This window comes from Abramis brama (assembly GCF_963993115.1).
Source record: "Abramis brama genome assembly, chromosome: 15".
NCBI lineage: Eukaryota > Metazoa > Chordata > Actinopteri > Cypriniformes > Leuciscidae > Abramis > Abramis brama.
Genome location: NC_139977.1, coordinates 32,835,723 through 32,854,016, shown reverse-complemented (window position 1 = coordinate 32,854,016; position 18,294 = coordinate 32,835,723). Strand labels below are relative to the sequence as shown.

The window sequence follows — 18,294 nt, the reverse complement described above, 5'->3', positions numbered from 1 at the left end:
CACACACACACACACACACACACACACACACACACACACACACACACACACACACACACACACACACACACACACACACACACACACACGTGTGAGATGTGTTGTGATTGTAGCAGCAGATCAGACAGATTGAAGTCTTCTGTCTGTGTTTCTCCCATCTGGGGCTGAAAATCTCCCAGTGTGTGTGTGTGTGTGTTTATGCATTATAGTGACATGTAATCAGTTTAAAATCATCTTTTATATGATTGTGTGTGTGTGTGTGTTTGTCAACAGTGTTTTGCTGAAGACAGAGAGACTTTGAAAAACTGAAGAGTAACAGCAGAAAAACACCATGTGAGTCTTTCATTAAGACGCCTTATACAAACATGCATGACAGATCTCCTGTTTATGTGTTTTACATTAAATATGAATATTTATTCAAATATGTACATCAGTTTCATGACTATTGGAATGTACATGAAGTAATTACCCGTTTAGAGTTGTGCAATGCTATAATGTTTGTTATTCATGCACTCACACATGCACGCACAAACACACACTCACACACACACTCACTCACTCACACACACTCACTCACTAACTCAATCACTCACACACACACTCACCCACTCACACACACTCACTCACTCACACACACTCACTCACACACACTCACTCACTAACTCAGTCACACACACACACACACACACACACACACACACACACACTCAGACTCAGACTCAGACACACACACACACACACACACACAAAGGAGCTACATTACATAACGTATTATATGTAATTAGCATAATTTGCAGAGACGAATATTAAATATTACATCATGATGAGTTTGTCCAGTAGTTTAAGTGACAAATCAGACAGATCCCAGCATGCTTTGCTGCAGTGCAACTAGACATCATTTGTATGTCTGAGTGTGTGTGTGTGTGTGTGTGTGTTCTGATCTCGGTGTAAATGCACATCATGTGCTACTTCTTTCTTTCTTATGCTTTGTCTTTATTAAATTTTTACATTTATTTCTATTTATTGCTATTCTTTTTTTTAAATGTATATATTTTTATTCATTTTTCTCTTTCTTTTATTCTTTTTTAATGTATTTCTATTTATTTGTTTGGTTTTTTTATTTGTTTATTTTATATTAGCCTATTTATTTGTTTATCATTTTTTAAATTTAGTTTCATTTACTTGTTTCTTTTATTCTATTTACTTATTTTTTTCGTCATTTTTCGTTCTTTGTTTTTCATTTTTCATTTATTTGTATTTTCTTAATTTTTTTTGTTTATTTATTTTTCTTTCTTTTTTCTTTTCTTTTCTTTTATATATATATATATATATATATATATATATATATATATATATAATTTATGTATGTGTGTATGTGTATTTTTTTTATTATTATTTTTTTCTTTGTCTATCTTTCATTTGTTATTTTTATTTATTTAGTCTTCCTTTCTTTGAGAATGTCTCTCTCTCATTCCTCTATAATCCCTCACTCCAGCATCTGCTCCGGCTGAATTAACTCTTTAACTGGAATCTCATTTGCATATTAACCCTGTTACTGCAGATCTGTCTTTGTTCTGTCAGTGACATCAGAGCGTGTCAGTAAATCCCGTCCTCGGTTCACCTTTATCATCGGGGATCATCGGGATCGAGTCCGAGCACGCCTCGGTGTTCCCTCCTCCTGCCAGGAAACTTCTCCTTTCTAACGTCGTGTTCTTTTGTTCACACGTAATGATTTAATTGCATCATCTTGCACTTGAAACCAAAATTAAACTGGTCCGTCGTTCAGAACCGACTCAAGTTGATACTCGTCTTGGGAAATTCACATCAGTCCACCAGAATCGCTCGATTTCCTCGGAAGAATTACAACCAGAATCCATGTAATCCCACGAGTGCAGAGCCTTTATGATAATGCTATCTGGTGACAAAGTGCTTTAATCTGAACTGAAACATTTTTTTGTATCTTCAATCCTTTTATTCAAATAGCAGCTAAACCATTAAATGAGCAACAATAAACAAAACACGATGCATTCTAAAGATTTTAAGTGTCCGTCTCACATGCATCTGTTTTCTGTGATGCTTCTGTCAGTTGCTCATATCAATAAGTCAATCATGTTTTCATAATTAATGGAATGGAGTTGGTCTGGTTTTGCAGGGCTTTATTCGTGCCGTATTGAACTTCCTCATCAGCGTTTGTTCTTCTGTGTTCCTGAAGTTTTGTGTTTTCTGTGTCCTGGAAAGAAACCATGGGCAGATCTCAGCTCATAAATTAACAGGGATGTGTTTGGAAAGGGCCGATTCGTTCGCACCTGTTCCTCATTATCCAGCCTCATCTGTCGCTCACACGGACTGTGATTGGTCGAGAGGAACTCAGAGTTTGGTTTGATTTCACAGTGGTAGTGCAGTTAGTAATCATCACTAGTGCTAGTGCTTATAGTGCTGTGATGGGAACCGCTGGACCTCAGTGTTAACCCCAACAGCCAAAAACATTAAGAACACCCTAGCAACTGCATAGCAACAGACTAAAATAGTCAAAACACCCTAACAACTGCATAGCAACAGACTAAAACACTCAGAACACACTAGCAACTGCATAGCAATAGACTAAAACACTCAGAACACCCTAACAACTGCATAGCAACAGTCTAAAACACTCAGAACACACTAGCAACTGCATAGCAACAGACTAAAACACTCAGAACACTCTAGCAACTGCATAGCAACAGACTAAAATAGTCAAAACACCCTAACAACTGAATTGCAACATTCTAAAACACAGTCTAAAACACTCCGAACACTAAAACACTAAAACACAGTCTAAAACTCTCCGAACACCCTAGCAACTGCATAGCAACACCCTAAAACACTCAGAAGACCCTATCAACTACATATCAAAAGTCTAAAACATTAAAAACACTAGTAACTTCACAGCAACAGCTTAAAACACTCAAAACACCCTAGCAACTGCAAAGCAACAGCCTGCAACACTCAGAAAACCCTAGCAACTACATAGCAACAGACTAAAATAGTCAAAACACCCTAACAACTGCATAGCAACAGTCTAAAACACTCCGAACACCCTAGCAACTGCACAGCTACAGCCTAAAACACTCAAAGCACCATAGCAACTGCAAAGCAACAACCTAAAACACTTAGAACACCTTAGCAACTGCATAGCAACAGCCTAAAACATTCGAAAACACCCTAACAACTCCATAGCAACAGTTTAAAACACTCCGAACACCCTAGCAACTGCACAGCAACAGCCTACAACACTCAAAACACCCTAGCAACTGCATAGCAACAACCTAAAACACTTAGAACACCTTAGCAACTGCATAGCAACAGCCTAAAACATTCAAAAACACCCTAACAACTCCATAGCAATAACCTTAAACACTCAGAACACCCTAGTAAGGGATATTGAAATGTTACCAGCGTTCCTTACGAGGGCAAAACAAAGTTGTGTTTGTTGTGTGTGTGTGTGTGTGTGTGTGTGTGTGTGTGTGTGTGTGTGTGTGTGTGTGTGTGTGTGTGTGTGTGTGTGTGTGTGTGTGTGTGTGTGTGTGACCTTCTGCCTCTCCCTGTGGGCGTCTCTTGGCTCTGGATGAGTCTTGGCTCTCTGAGAGGTTTATTTGCTGAGGTCTGACCTCTCGTCTCGTGTCTCTGGGCGCCGTGTTTCCTTCAGATGACTTTCTCTGGACTCGTCATCACATTCAGATTCATCAAATATGGGATTGAGATGGATCATACAATATTGACCTTATTAAAATATTTTAAAAATAGTAAGGTCATGTTATAAGACTCTTCAGTTCGGCTCATGCATAAAAGCACCAGTTGTTTGTGGTAAAATCACTAGGTTTATTGTTTAATTGAACTTTTCCCAGGTGTCTGAATTCTGTTTTTCCATGCGATCGTTGCATCTAAAGCGTGTCTGTCTGAGCGCTGGCGGCTTATGGTGGTGTGTGTGTGTGTGTGTGTGTGTGTGTGTAGTGTGTGTTTGCGAGCCGACAGCTGGCGGTGAGGGCCGCGGGAGCCCGGCGGGGTCGTCCGGACCTCATTTCCAAACGCACTGTAAACAAAAGGTTAAAGAGGGTTCAGATGCGCTGCATTAACAGATGCTCGTCGGCTCAGTCCTCATTACATCACCGCTATGTGACAAAACATCATTCAAACATTAGTCAAAGATTTTGTAAGCATGTTGCGTAGTTGTGCATGGAGTCGGCTGTTTTATTTGTGATAATAACGCAATGAAACATGACAATTTTTGTCCATGCTGAAATACAAAGGAATTATGAATGCATGCAAAAACAAAAGAGAACCAATGAAATATTAATAACTGATTATGTTCTATCTTTTGCTTTTTCTATGCATTGTTTTATAGCTGTAGTTTGCCAAATAAATACCTTAACGGAGTTTAGAGATTTGTTCTTCCCTCATTTTTTATATATATTTAAAACAAATATGAAAAATGTTCCTAATATTTTGATGTTTAATCGGACTTGTAGTGTCATTAAACAAGAATATCCCCTCCAGACGTCACTGCTGTAGATGCCCTCATCATTTTCTCCATAACCTCAGTCCTTTATCTTAATATTTTTCCCTTTTTGCTGATGTTTTCAATATTGCTTTATAGAGTATCACAGTTCAGTCTGAAAGAAAAACAAATGTTTTACTCTGTAAATTTGAACTGATCATTATTAGTATTAATCATTTAATTTAAGATGCATCATTTTATAAAAGAATAATGCAGTGAAACAAAGAAAATTTCTACAAAGAAATGACACGTGCAAAAAACTGTAGCTGTAGTTTGCCAATTTTGTCAGATAAATATGATTTGATTTTGAAGATGCATCATTTCTTATTATCTTTGATTCTTCAACATTAAGAATCAAGGATAATGTGAAATAATGCATCTTATTGATTACTGATCTATATTGATCATTGTTTTGTTTATTTCGATCATTTGGTGTGTTTTTCGATTTTCTGAAGTGATATTTCCCTCATGTATACCTTGAATATGATCGTTCTTGTGCTTTGAGGCGTGATGGTCACTCCACTGATGTGTGCGCATGTCTCCCTCTAGTGGAGGAAACACACACTGCATCAATGCATCTTTTCAGTTATGATTCTGCAGAAATAATTAATATTTTTAAATTGTAGGATGGATGTTCAGTTTATAAAGTGTCTAACCGTAATGTTTTCTTTGTTGGTTTTCAGATGTGGCTTCCTGAGGTTCATGCGTTTATTTTCTTCTCTTTCCTTGTGTTTTAGTTGTATATCTCCAGATCTGCTGCAGTGCATCGTGGGAAACATCTCCAGCTTGTAAGGACTGTGTTTACGGGAGCAGGACTCGCTGGGAAAAGACGTCTGGAGAAACTGAACCAACTGAGTTACAAACTGACCAACGGGATGCCAGGAATGAGTGCGCAGGAATCCAGCACGGTAAACACACACACACACACACACACACACACACACACACACACACACACACACACACACACACACCTCTCAACAACAGGGATGAATATCGACTGCACTCGCAATCCGATGTGAAAGAGAGTTGAATTCAAACTTCTTTTAAGAATGTTTATTGACTAAATAACCTGGAAACAGAAGGTCAGAAGGTCATCGCTGCAGGAAATGACATCATCATCATCATTAAACAAACTTATGATATATTGGAGCTTCAGTTTCAGTTCAGGTTTATTTTATTTCAATTAACGGAAATACATTTTTCCCATGGTTTTACTTAACTATAAAAGTTTCCTAATTATAAATATCTTGTCAGTTTTCGCTAACTACTGCTTAAAATAGGATGCATTTACATAACAAGAAATAAATTTGAATATTGAACATTAAAAAGAAGGGTAACACTTTACAGTAAGGCTTTATTTGTTTATTTCAGAGTGAGCGAATGTGAATGTGAGTGTGTGTATGAGAGAGACTGTTTTTGTGTGAATGTGAGTGAGTGTGTGTGTGTGTATGAGAGAGACTGTTTGTGAGTGTGTGTGTGTGTGTGTGTCTTTTGATATGTATTTGTTTAAACGGCTCCAGATGTTGCTGATGTTGAGCGCTGGATCTGACGGAGCATCTGTCCGCTCACCTGGAGCTTCACACACACTCACACACACTCTTCTCCTCCGTCGCGTCTCGTTCTCAGTCACCATGTGTTGTCATTCAGGGCTTTTGCTCACATTCTGTTGTTTCGCTCTTTTCTCCAGAGATTTTGACGTTGCCTTTTGATGTTGGACGAACATTTGTGGGTTTTATTGCTGATGAATTAGATTTGATAAACCAGGGTGCATTTCTGTCAGGACCACTATCATCAAAGACGAATGACAATTAGCAGATAGTTAGGATTGGCGGTATGGTTCTGTTCTGGGCAGCCTAGCGTGGATAAGAGCGGCAATAACCCCCCTTAGGGTGAACAGAACAGAACCAACATCAATGTATTGCAGATATCATTAAAGTGGGGGTATAATGCCCTTTACACAAGATGTAAAATAAATCTCTGATGTCCCCAGAGTGTGTGTGTGAAGTTTTAGCTCAAAATACCCCACAGATATTTTTATATAGCATGTTAAAGTTGAGCAAAAACGCACCGTTTTGTGTCTGTCCCTTTAAATGCAAATGAGCTGCTGCTCCCGGCGCAGGGGGCGGAGCTTCAACAGCTTGTGTCCTTTTACCTCACACACACACGCACTGAACATTTCAACACTTTTAGCCTTTTATGTTCAAACCGAGTCAGACAATGATGGAGAGACTCAAGAAACATGTAGAACCAACAGGACATTTCTGAATGGTTAGTTGATGAATTTATGAAGCTTATGTGGAGTTATCTTCTAGTCATTGATTAGCATATTCTGTCTTGATAATCTATGAATCGTGGGGGAGGGCAATCAGCTGATCATAATACTTTTACTTTTTTCTCAAAGTATCTTGATTTATCAAATCTTAAAATTTGTGCTGGAAAACAAAAAAGAAATACTCTTAAACATATACAGTGTTATAAATGCATTACTAGTAGTTTGTGCACGTCAATCATTATTAGTGCTGTAACTTTTAGTTAGTGTTAGAAACTAAAAACACTTTACTTACAGTCTGTATATATAATGCATTATTTTTAATACAATGTATGATTTCATGAATAATTTTAACCACTATTATACTTATCTTTTCATTGTTACACCTTTAAATCATTAAAACACACGACAAACAATTTCAGATGTAACGAGGAATCTGCAAATATTATAATGCATTTTAACTTGAGTTGCAATTATTTTTAATGCATTATAATGTACAATACGAATACTTTTATAATGCATTAAACACAAAGGCTTTAAGTGTTATTAAACTCTTTAGTAACCACATGGCAACCACCCACAACACCCTAGCAACGTAAAATAGATGCTAAAACTACACATTCTGGCAACCATCCATTCGGCACTCATATTTTCATATTAATGTATAAATGTAGTTTTATCGTGTGAATTGAAGAGCACAGACGCAGTGAGTGTGAATTTGAGCGCAGGATCACAGTAAACTGGGTCAGAGCGCATCCTCAATCCAGCACCATATGTTACTCCACCAGACCCTGAGGGAAACACACACACACACACACACACACACACACACACACACACACACACACACACACACACACACACACATACACACACACACACACACACACACACAGTAATAAAGCATAATTATAGCATTAAGAAAATTAAGCCTATTGTTGGACAATTATGTTTTTTATTGTATTTTAATGACAATTAAACATTCCCCCATCATATATATAATTGTTTTTTTTCTCTTTTGAAATAATTAACCAGACATGTTTTTCTTTAGATTAAAAAATATATATAAATATATATATTTGTAAAATAGGCTTAATTAGACTTTTTTTATTCTATGGTGAAATATTATCATTTTTTTTTATATATAATTACAGTAATAAGACCTGAATGCAAATACAATTAAAAAAAACGTAATTGTACTAAAATAGGCTTAATTTTCTTTATACATAGTTATAATTGTGTTTTTCTTTTGGTTTGGGTGTAAAACATGACCTGAGATTCGCCCGTACAGATGTTGAGTTCCTGTCTGCGAGTCTGCGGTGTGTGTGTGTGTGTGTGAGAATGAGGCCGATGTGAAGGTACGACGGACAGCCGGTCACTCTCACGCCTCTGTCACCTGACCTCATTTCCATACTAAACCCCGCCTCCAGGGATTTCAGGGAGTTTATTTGAGCAAACGTGTCGCATCTTCATAACGTTAATCATCTCTGTCATATTCATAAATGCCATGCTGTCACCGGCTTATATGATGTCATTTATTTCAATTTACTGCTCCGAAACACAGACGCAGCCTCGTCTCGGGGGACGTCCTTCCGAATGAAATCGTATTTGGTGGAAATTAATCACATTAAATCGTAGATTAAGCGATAATCCTCCGCGAGCTCTTAAACACTGTAAGTGATTGGCGTCGTCGCTGACCCGGGATCCGCTCGGCCCGTTACCCGGAGATCAGTGCAGCGTCCCTGGGGAAGAGCGCTAGGCGAGTCCCTGGATTAGGCCTTAAAATCGCCCACCGGACCCTCATTTACATAATTACACTTTAATTATGTGAAATATTGCATGATGGTGGTAACTCCAGTATTCTGAGCACATGTTTATCTGAGATTGTGTGTCGTGTTTACAGACGACCGGCTGTTTGGGATTTTATTATTTTAACCCTTTAACGCCTGATATATGAGATAATACTCGAAAAAAAATATTTGTAATTATTTTTATAAAAAATTTATATATTTTTTTTTGTTCAGATCCTGATTTTTATTTATGACAAAAAAGTAAGATGAAATTCTGATGCTTGTAATGTAAATCAATGAGATCTTTATAATAGCATAGCAGATACTTGTCATGTAAATATCAATATCTGCCAATAATATGTGTTAGTAATATGATATTTAATGTTTTTTTTATGATCAAAGCTCTAGTTTTAAAACTTATATTGCAATGCAATAAATTGATTGAGAGATGAACTAATAGACAGTGTTAATCAGATCATGTTGGTCATTTGGCTGTCGCTGTAACTATAATAGAGAGGATTTAAAGGGTTAAGAACGGGATTGTAAAAGAGCCGCTATGAGAATCAGAGCTTATATAATCTGATTTATCGCCTCTCGTTTCCCTGATCCTCTAAAGCTCAAAGTAACATGTCAGAACGCAATTACATTTGTCCGGACCAGTGGCTTTATGAACTCACTGTTCACATGAGCGTATCTGATCCAACACCACTGAACCTTTACAGAACTACACACACATGCTTACACACACACACGCTTACACACACACACACACACACACACACACACACACACACTCACACACTTATTACTTTCTTGTAACCCCCCATAATACCATCACATATCCAAACTACCCAAATCTCTTCTGCTGTTTCCTTTATCTGCGTGTCAGAGTGTGTGTGAGCGTGACCTCTGACCTCATGAGTGACAGCTGTGGCGTGATGGTAGTCGACAGCGACAGCCAATGACAGGCCAGTGTGATGCGTGCAGGTGATGCTAATGTCATGTGATCACCCGGGACGCAGTGTGTCGGAGTGAGAAGTGGATGCCATTACACATCAGTGTGTGTGTGTGTGTGTGTGTGTGTGTGTGTGTAATTAAGATTTGAGAAGCTGCTCTAAACAGACACAAGCGGAGCTCTTCATCCTCACACTCCTCATGCTGTCTGTACTCAATAGTGATTACAACTAGTGTGTCTCCGATCAGGAATGTAGCCGTATGCAATGACTCATAGATGTTATTTTATAATTTAAATAAAACCTATATATTCTAAATATATATATTTATATAAAAATTATGTGAAAAAAGAGATAGTTTTCCAAAAGAGAAGGCCTCACTTTTAATTACTTTACATTAAATGAAATAATGCTTTCTCACTATTTCTTGTGGATTTTCAAACTAAGCGTTCATGCATGATTTGTGGTGTAATATTTCCCACAATCCCTTGCACAACAGAAGACCGAAACTCCCAAAGTATGAATCTAAAATGTGAAATGGTGAATAAACTGTGCTCTTTGCTCATATTTACATGCTAGCAAATAATCTCCAAAAAATTGGAGGAATGTTTATCAGAATAATGGAAAGAATGAAAATATGATTCATTTGAGGGACGTGTTTCTGTTTTCCGTCTGGGTGAAACTGTGTTTCGTGACTCAATCGCATCTGTTCTGTTCTGTCGTAATACGGACACGATTCGCATTAGATGGGAGATTCATGTGTTTCCCTTCGGGAATATAACGGTTGCAAAACTCGGGTGGGAATGTTTCTTCAGAACAGCAGATGCAATCGAGTGTGTGTGTGTTTCTCAGGGAACAGAGAGGAAAGATGTCTCTAAACACAACACAAACAGTTCAAACCGAGCGTCTAAAGGGCAGAGTGTCACGCTGGAGGACGAGGACTGGAACTGGGCGGCCAATAAGAAGACGGCATTTAACTCCGGATCCAATCTGACACGATCGGGAAGCGTTAAGGATCTCATTTACAGGTTCGATGGATCACTCACTACACGTGCTCTCGGGTCGCTGAAGGTCAAAGGTCAAGACGCGAGCGGACGGGATACCGGGAAAATGAGACATGAAAGCAAAGAAAGAGGGAAGAACCAGAACCCGGTCTCATCCGGAGAAATAGCAGATCCCAAATTACAGGAAACCTCAGAGCAGAAACGGCCCATCACAGAGAAGAAGAAGGAGGAGGAAGATCAGATTAAATACACTAAAGATGACAAACACAACACTAAAGAAGACACACACAACACTAAAGAACTAAAGCAACAAAAGCCCAGGACAGAGAGTCCGGATGCTCCTGTTCCAGGTCCGGTAAGTCCGGGATCGGATCCGATCGCTCGCAGTCGTCAGTCGCTCTGCTTCACTGCGAATCTCCACTCGCCTCACATCAGCCTGTCAATCATCCGTTTGATTTCCAGCTGCACGCTTCATCAATCAGCTCTGATACTAATCAATCCCACACACTCGTCTTGATGTTTCAGAGCGTTTTGTCTGCGCATGAGCAGTGTTGTTCCAGTGGAATTGAGAAATGATTATAGGTTTTACTAATCGTTTTTATTTTTATACTTCCATTTTTATTTATATTATTTTATATTATAAAATATTATTTTTTTTATTTTATTTTATATTTTGAAATTTTATATTTAAATGTAATTTTTTTTTTACTTCTATTTATTTATATTTTATTTTATTTTATAATTTAATAAAAAAAATTATAGATTTTTTTTTAATTATTTATTTATATAATTTTATTTTATTTATATATTTTATATATATATAAATAAAAATATATATATAATTTTTTTTATTTATTATTATTAAAGTTTTAGCCCTGCACATGAGCGCTTTAGATGTGCATGTCTGTGTTTGTTGCGTCTCAGTGTTTGTAACTACACAACATGCATCTGATCTTGACTTAATTGAATGAGGCCCTGGAACCCTGGCTCTATCGTCACTCTCTCTCTCTCTCTATTACCCAGCATTCCAACGGCTGCAACGGGGAGAAGCAGCACAGCAGTCCTCCGTCTGAAGATGAACCCTCGACCCCTAAAGCCCGGCCCAACCCCAAATACCAGCTGTTCCTGGGGTCCAACGGCTCTGTGGGCTCCAACGGGACCAACGGGAACCTCACGAGGATCAGCTCAGCCATGCGTGGGTCCATGGAGTCGCTGTCGTCCCGGGACTGGGACAGCATGTCCGACAGGGTGAGTGTCCGCTTAAAAATACAGAAATAAAATGTAAAAATAAAAATTATGTAAATAAAACAAAAATGATAGATATTAATTAATTAATTAATTAATTAATTATAATAACTATAATCTCAATGATACTAAAATAACAGAAACGAATGCATTAGTTAATTTTGTGGTACAAAACTTCCAGAACTGTTTAAAAAAATAAAATTATAATAATGATCTAATATATTGCAATGAATATAAATAATGAATAACAATTTAAAAATCTATATTTTTTTTAATGAAAAATTGTGAAAAATATAAAATTAACTATTAAAAATAAAAATATATTAAATATCTTTTTTTTTCTTTTTTTTGTTGCTGTGTGGTGTGTTTGTCCTGCCAGCATCGTTTGAATATAACATGTTAATTTTAAAAGGAGCATTTTTGTTTTATTTTAAATACCTATTTTTCATCTATTATAAGAAATTATTCCTTTTTATGATACTATTATATGTATTATGTCGTCCATTTAAAAAGCGACATGCTGCTTTACCTGATACTGATACTGAGTAGGCGTTTACAGTAGTCATTTACAGTAGGCGTTTACAGTAGACGTTTACAGTAGGCATTTACAGTAGTCATTTACATTAGTCATTTACAGTATGCATTTACAGTAGTCATTTACAGTAGTCATTTACGGTAGGCGTTTACAGTAGGCATTTACAGTAGTCAATTACAGTAGGTGTTTACAGTAGTCAATTACAGTAGGTGTTTACAGTAGTCAATTACTGTATGCATTTACAGTAGTCATTTACGGTAGTCATTTACAGTAGTCATTTACAGTAGGCATTTACAGTAGCCAATTACAGTAGGCATTTACAGTAGGCGTTTACAGTAGTTAATTACAGTAGGCGTTTACAGTAGGCATTTACAGTTGGCGTTTACAGTAGGTGTTTACAGTAGGCGTTTACAGTAGTCATTTGCAGTAGGCATTTACAGTAGTCATTTACAATAGGCGTTTACAGTAGTCATTTGCAGTAGGCATTTACAGTAGGCGTTTACAGTAGTCATGTACAGTAGGCGTTTACAGTAGTCATTTGCAGTAGGCATTTACAGTAGGCGTTTACAGTAGTCATTTGCAGTAGGCATTTACAGTAGTCATTTACAGTAGGCGTTTACAGTAGTCATTTGCAGTAGGCGTTTACAGTAGTCATTTACAGTAGGCGTTTACAGTAGTCATTTGCAGTCGGCGTTTACAGTAGTCATGTACAGTAATGCCTCTGTGTTCCTCCAGATGGGCGGCTTTGACAGTCCTACCAGAGTTTTCAACAGTCCATATGCGACGCTGTCGTTGGACTACAATCCCATCAACAGAATGGCAGATTTTAAGGTAAATAAGTCACATTCTGTGTTTATATATGAGTGTGTGTCCCTCTAGTGGACAGAACATGTACTTCAGCTCCATCCGTGTGTGTATGAACACCTTAAAGTGTCACATAAATACTTAACTGTCTTCAACAATGATTATCCACTTCTTTTATAATTATTATAACTTTTGTGATAAAACTTCATCTGTATTTGTATCAGACACAGGAAGTGATGTCACCTGGCGTCTCTGAGATGAACCTCTTTGGTCTGAACCGAAGCGTGAGTCCCGTTACGAGTCCGGCGCTCGGTCACCGCTCGCGCATCGGCTACGACAGTCTGACGCGCAGACGAGACATGAGCGTGAGTTTATTCCTCAGCAAACCATAACCTTCCTTTACTGTCAAATGAGGATTATTAGGATTATAAAAAATATATGAGGATTATATAAATATATAGATAGATATATAATTATTATTTAAATAATATAATAACATAATTATTTTAATTACAATTATTTTAATACATTATGCATACATGCATAAACACACACACACACACACACACACACACACACACACACACACACACACACACACACACACACACACACACACACATATATATATAACAAATATTTAAAGTTTAGTAAAAAAAATTATATATGTTTATATATATATAATTTAAATAGAATAATACAAAATACATATATATTAATTATAATTCTATACTAAGAATTTATATATATATATATATATATATATATATTTATATATATATATATATATATATATATATATATATATAATTTAAATAATATAATAACATATTTATAGTAATTATAGTAATACATTATGCACACATACACACAAATATATATTATAAATATTTAATTAATTTATGTAATGGTAGTATATGTATATTTAATGTAATTAAATACATGTATAAAACATTTTTAAATTATAGATTTAAATGAATTATATATGCGTGTGTATATTAAATAAAATAATACAATAACTAATTAAATATTCATTCAATATATATAAAGATAATATATGTATATATACATGTAATTAAATAAATTACTATTTAAAATAAAATTTAAATTAAGTATAATTATAATTATATATATATATATATATATATATATATATATATATATATATATATATATATATATATATATATATATATATATATATATTTATGAAATAAATAAATACATTTATATTTTATAATTTTACAATTATGTATATATATATATATTAATTGTATAATTAAATAACTTACATTTTATATATATATATATATGTGTGTGTATATATGTATATATGTGTGTATATATGTGTGTATATATATATATATATATATATATATATATATATATATATATATATATATATATATATATATATATATATATATATATATATATATATATATAGTTATTATATATAGTTATTATTCAATATAGCCATAAATTGGTGTTTTACTGACTCTTTGTGTTTAACTATAACTAAGTAAAAATTAAAAGTATTTGAACTGTTGTTCTCCAGAAGGCGACACCGAGTCAACTCATGCAGCGAAACAACCAGCCGAACAAGCGTGATTACGTGCAGGAGCTGACCAATCAGCTGGACGACTGTCGCAGGGTAAGCGTCAAACACACACACTCTCCACAGCCAAACACACACACTCTCTCTCCATAGCCAAACACACTCTCCACAGCCAAACACACACTATAGTGTTCTTCTGCTGTTCTGCAGAGGTTTCTGTCCACTGGAAATCATTCAGAAAAACTGAAATGTTTTGCTCAGTGTTTTGTTGAGATCAATCCAGTGTCTGCATAGACATGCATGAGCTGGAAACACTTTACAATAAGTTTTACAATAAGTTTTACAATGATTCTCTGCTGTCAGTAAGAGAAAAATCACAAGTTTTTCCACAGAATTCATGCAGAAAATGTAGATTATCTTTAACGTGTGTTGATGCATGTGCTCCAGAGGAACCAGTTTCTGGAGGCGGAGAGCGTCGAGCTGGAGAAGGAGAGGAATCAGATCCGCTTCGAGATGCGAGGACTTCTGGTGAACAATGAAGATCTTCTGCGGACCAACACACAGATGCAGGGAGAGACCAACCGGCTGAGAGAGAGGATCGTGGAGTTAGAGAGCAACAACAACGTGATGCAGGAGCGCTTCAAAAAGATGGAGGTACAGTTCGTTTTCTCCATAAGGACACAGATTTTTAATGATAACGTATAAACCTTTAAAGACAGTGAGCTGTGAGGTTGCTAATCAATGGTGTTTGCTTCTGTTGAACCTGTTAGCCTGCATTTTTTCAACTTATTCTTAAAATAATCGTGTTTAACAGCGGAATTCTTGATGAAGAACTACATTACCCATAATGCTGTACTGAAAATTCCACCAATCAGAGAGTCGAAACTAGAGCTTGTTAGCTCCGCCCACTCCCATGAATGCAAATGACGTAATGGAGTCGTTATAAGTAGTTTTATAATCCTCCATCATTTTTAATTTGATTATGTCATTCGCAGTGCATCATGGGATTGTAGTTCTTTCCCTCACTGAAGATGTTCAGTTCACAGTCTGTTTTGCTTTGGTTCATGGCGCTTTAACCAGGACTTTTTTTTAAATCCCAGTGGGAGAAATGAATGGAGAAAAGTGGACGGGCACTAATGCACTCTAGAGCTGTGATCAGGTGATGGAGATGATTGACAGGTGTGTGTGTGTGTGTGTGTGTGTGTGTGTGTGTGTGTGTGTGTGTGTGTGTAGAACGAGCTGAAGGAGGCACGTGAGGTGATGGTGGAAGCAAACACTCAAGAGTACGCCTTCAACTTTCTGCAACAGACGCTCAAGAACAAAATACAAGACACAGAGGTGTGTACGACACAAACACACACACTCTCTTAATGTCATCATTATTACTATTTCTTTTTAAATGCTAGTGTGTATAATGATATATTCATGGCAGGGTTATTTTCATTAACTAAAACTAAAATCATCATGAAAAATAATTACCTGAAATAAAATAAACATTGACTGAAATAAAATAAATGTGTTTTATTTTTGCTAGTTGCTAAGACAATATTACTAATTTTCTCAAAAAAAAAAAAAAGCTATTTGTTTTTTTTATTAGTTGTAGTAATATATTATATTATTTATTTATTATTTTCCTTATTATAATTCATTATTCTCTCTGTTCTTTCATTCCTTTTGTCATGCCGATAAACTTAAAAAAAAAAACATAATTTAAAAAGCGAAATGTAAAATTAGGGGAAATAATAAATATAATCAAGCAACATCAGGAAAATGGTTATTGAAAGATGTTCATCTATTGTATTTTTGTAAAATCATTGAAAATACATTTATACATGTATACATGTTTGTTGTATTTTATTGTGTGTGTTGGTCCTGAGTCTGATCTTCCGCGTGTGTGTGTGTGTCTGTAGGAAGCTCTGGAGAAACAAACACAACACGCTCAGAGTGTGTCTGAGAAACTGTGGCTGACTGAGCGCAGTCTGGAGGAGCTGGAGCTCGAGAAGGAGAACAAGACCAAGAAAGCTCTAGAACTCGGAAATACTGTTTTCAGACTGGAGACGGAGGTACACACACTCACACACTCACTCACTCACTCACTCACTCACTCACTCACTCACTCACTCACTCACTCACTCACTCACTCACTTACTCACTCACTCACTCACTCACTCACACACATACAGGTGAAACCTGAAAAATTAGAATATCGTGTAAAAGTTCATTTATTTCAGTAATCCAACTTAAAAGGTGAAACTAATATATTATATAGGGCCCTATTTTAACGATCTGAAACGCAAGTATCAAACGCGAAACGCAAGTAACTTTGTGGGCGGATCTCAGGCGCTGTTGCTATTATACCGGCGGGATAAATGACTCTTGCACCCGACACAAATCTAAAATGTGTTGGTCTGAAGGAGCTTCATTACTCATAGGTGTGGTTTGGGCGTAACATGAAATAAACCAATCAGAGCGTCATCTCACATTCCCTTTAAGAGCAGGCGTGCTTGTTCCATGGCGGATTGCTATTATAACGGCGGATTTGCCAGGCGCGGTTCACAGCCGAGGAGACCGACGTTCTCGTCAGGGCCGTAAAACACAGAGAAGTGACATTGGGGATGGAGAAACACACCCAAATTAGCTTCAGTTAAACAGGCGTATAATAATTTGAGTAAATGTGTAAGCTAGATTTATGCCTATTTTCACATCTTCATGGACACAACAATGATTTCCCTCGTGTGGAATATTTTTCCTTGTAATAATGGATGGTTTTCTAAAAATGAGAACTGCTGCGTCTGTGTAGATGAGAGAAGCGAAGTGTGTGTGCGTTGTGCACACGCTACATTATGGCCATGCGCCCTTAAAATAGCATCTGAACGCGCCACTGACTTTAGACTAGGTTTTTCCTGGTCAGTGGCGGAATTGTTTTCTGAAACTGCAAAATAGCACCAGGGAACGTTTGCGCCGGAACACGCCTCCTCTTTTCGCTGAACCGCCCCCGGGAGCACAAGTTCATTCACTGATTTACCGACGTGTCTTTTAAGTTGAATTACTGAAATAAATGAACTTTTGCACGATATTCTAATTTTTCGAGTTTCACCTGTACACTCACACACAAACACTCACTCTCTCTCACACATACACTCACACACTCACACACACACACACACACACACACATGATTTGATCATGAATATTTGGTCGCAGTATTATTTTTCTATGCTCACACGGCCTTGATGACATCAGTAGAAAAGCAAAGTTGTTTCAGAGTTGGAGAAATATCTTCAGAATAACGAATCTGAAGATGAATGCAGAAAGTTAATGGTCTGTTGTGTGTGTGTGTCAGCTGGCGGACTCTCTTCAGGAGGCTCTCCAGGCGCGAGCGGAGCTGAGTTTGCAGCAGAAGCTTCGGGCCGACGCTCAGCTGAGAGTGGAGGAGCTGGAGGAGAGTGTGCTGGAGAAAGACCAGGAGCTGCTGAGACTCACACAGATCGTCTGCAGACTGCAGGGAGAGGTGAGACACACACACACACACACACACACACACACACACACACTCATCCCAGAATACTGAAAAATATAATATATAGCACAGTTTCCAC

General features: G+C 36.8%; 1 protein-coding gene across 6 annotated transcripts in view; it reads left to right on the top strand.

The window, feature by feature from the left end:
* Positions 1–18,294, top strand: part of LOC311097540 (uncharacterized protein) — a 39,503-nt gene that overhangs the window by 14,526 nt on the left and 6,683 nt on the right. The window contains exons 2-13 of one of the 6 annotated variants that reach the window (XM_084137307.1): positions 274–333; positions 5,272–5,311; positions 5,366–5,442; positions 10,402–10,908; positions 11,577–11,801; positions 13,069–13,164; positions 13,362–13,502; positions 14,696–14,791; positions 15,143–15,349; positions 15,929–16,033; positions 16,606–16,758; positions 18,039–18,206. In XM_084137307.1, coding sequence (XP_083993433.1) covers positions 5,410–5,442; positions 10,402–10,908; positions 11,577–11,801; positions 13,069–13,164; positions 13,362–13,502; positions 14,696–14,791; positions 15,143–15,349; positions 15,929–16,033; positions 16,606–16,758; positions 18,039–18,206 — 1,731 coding nt within the window. In that variant the 5' untranslated portion in view covers positions 274–333; positions 5,272–5,311; positions 5,366–5,409. Of the gene's footprint in view, positions 1–273; positions 334–5,271; positions 5,443–10,401; positions 10,909–11,576; positions 11,802–13,068; positions 13,165–13,361; positions 13,503–14,695; positions 14,792–15,142; positions 15,350–15,928; positions 16,034–16,605; positions 16,759–18,038; positions 18,207–18,294 lie in introns of those variants that run through there. The other 5 variants (XM_084137306.1, XM_084137308.1, XM_084137309.1 and 2 more) reach the window with 5 other exon arrangements.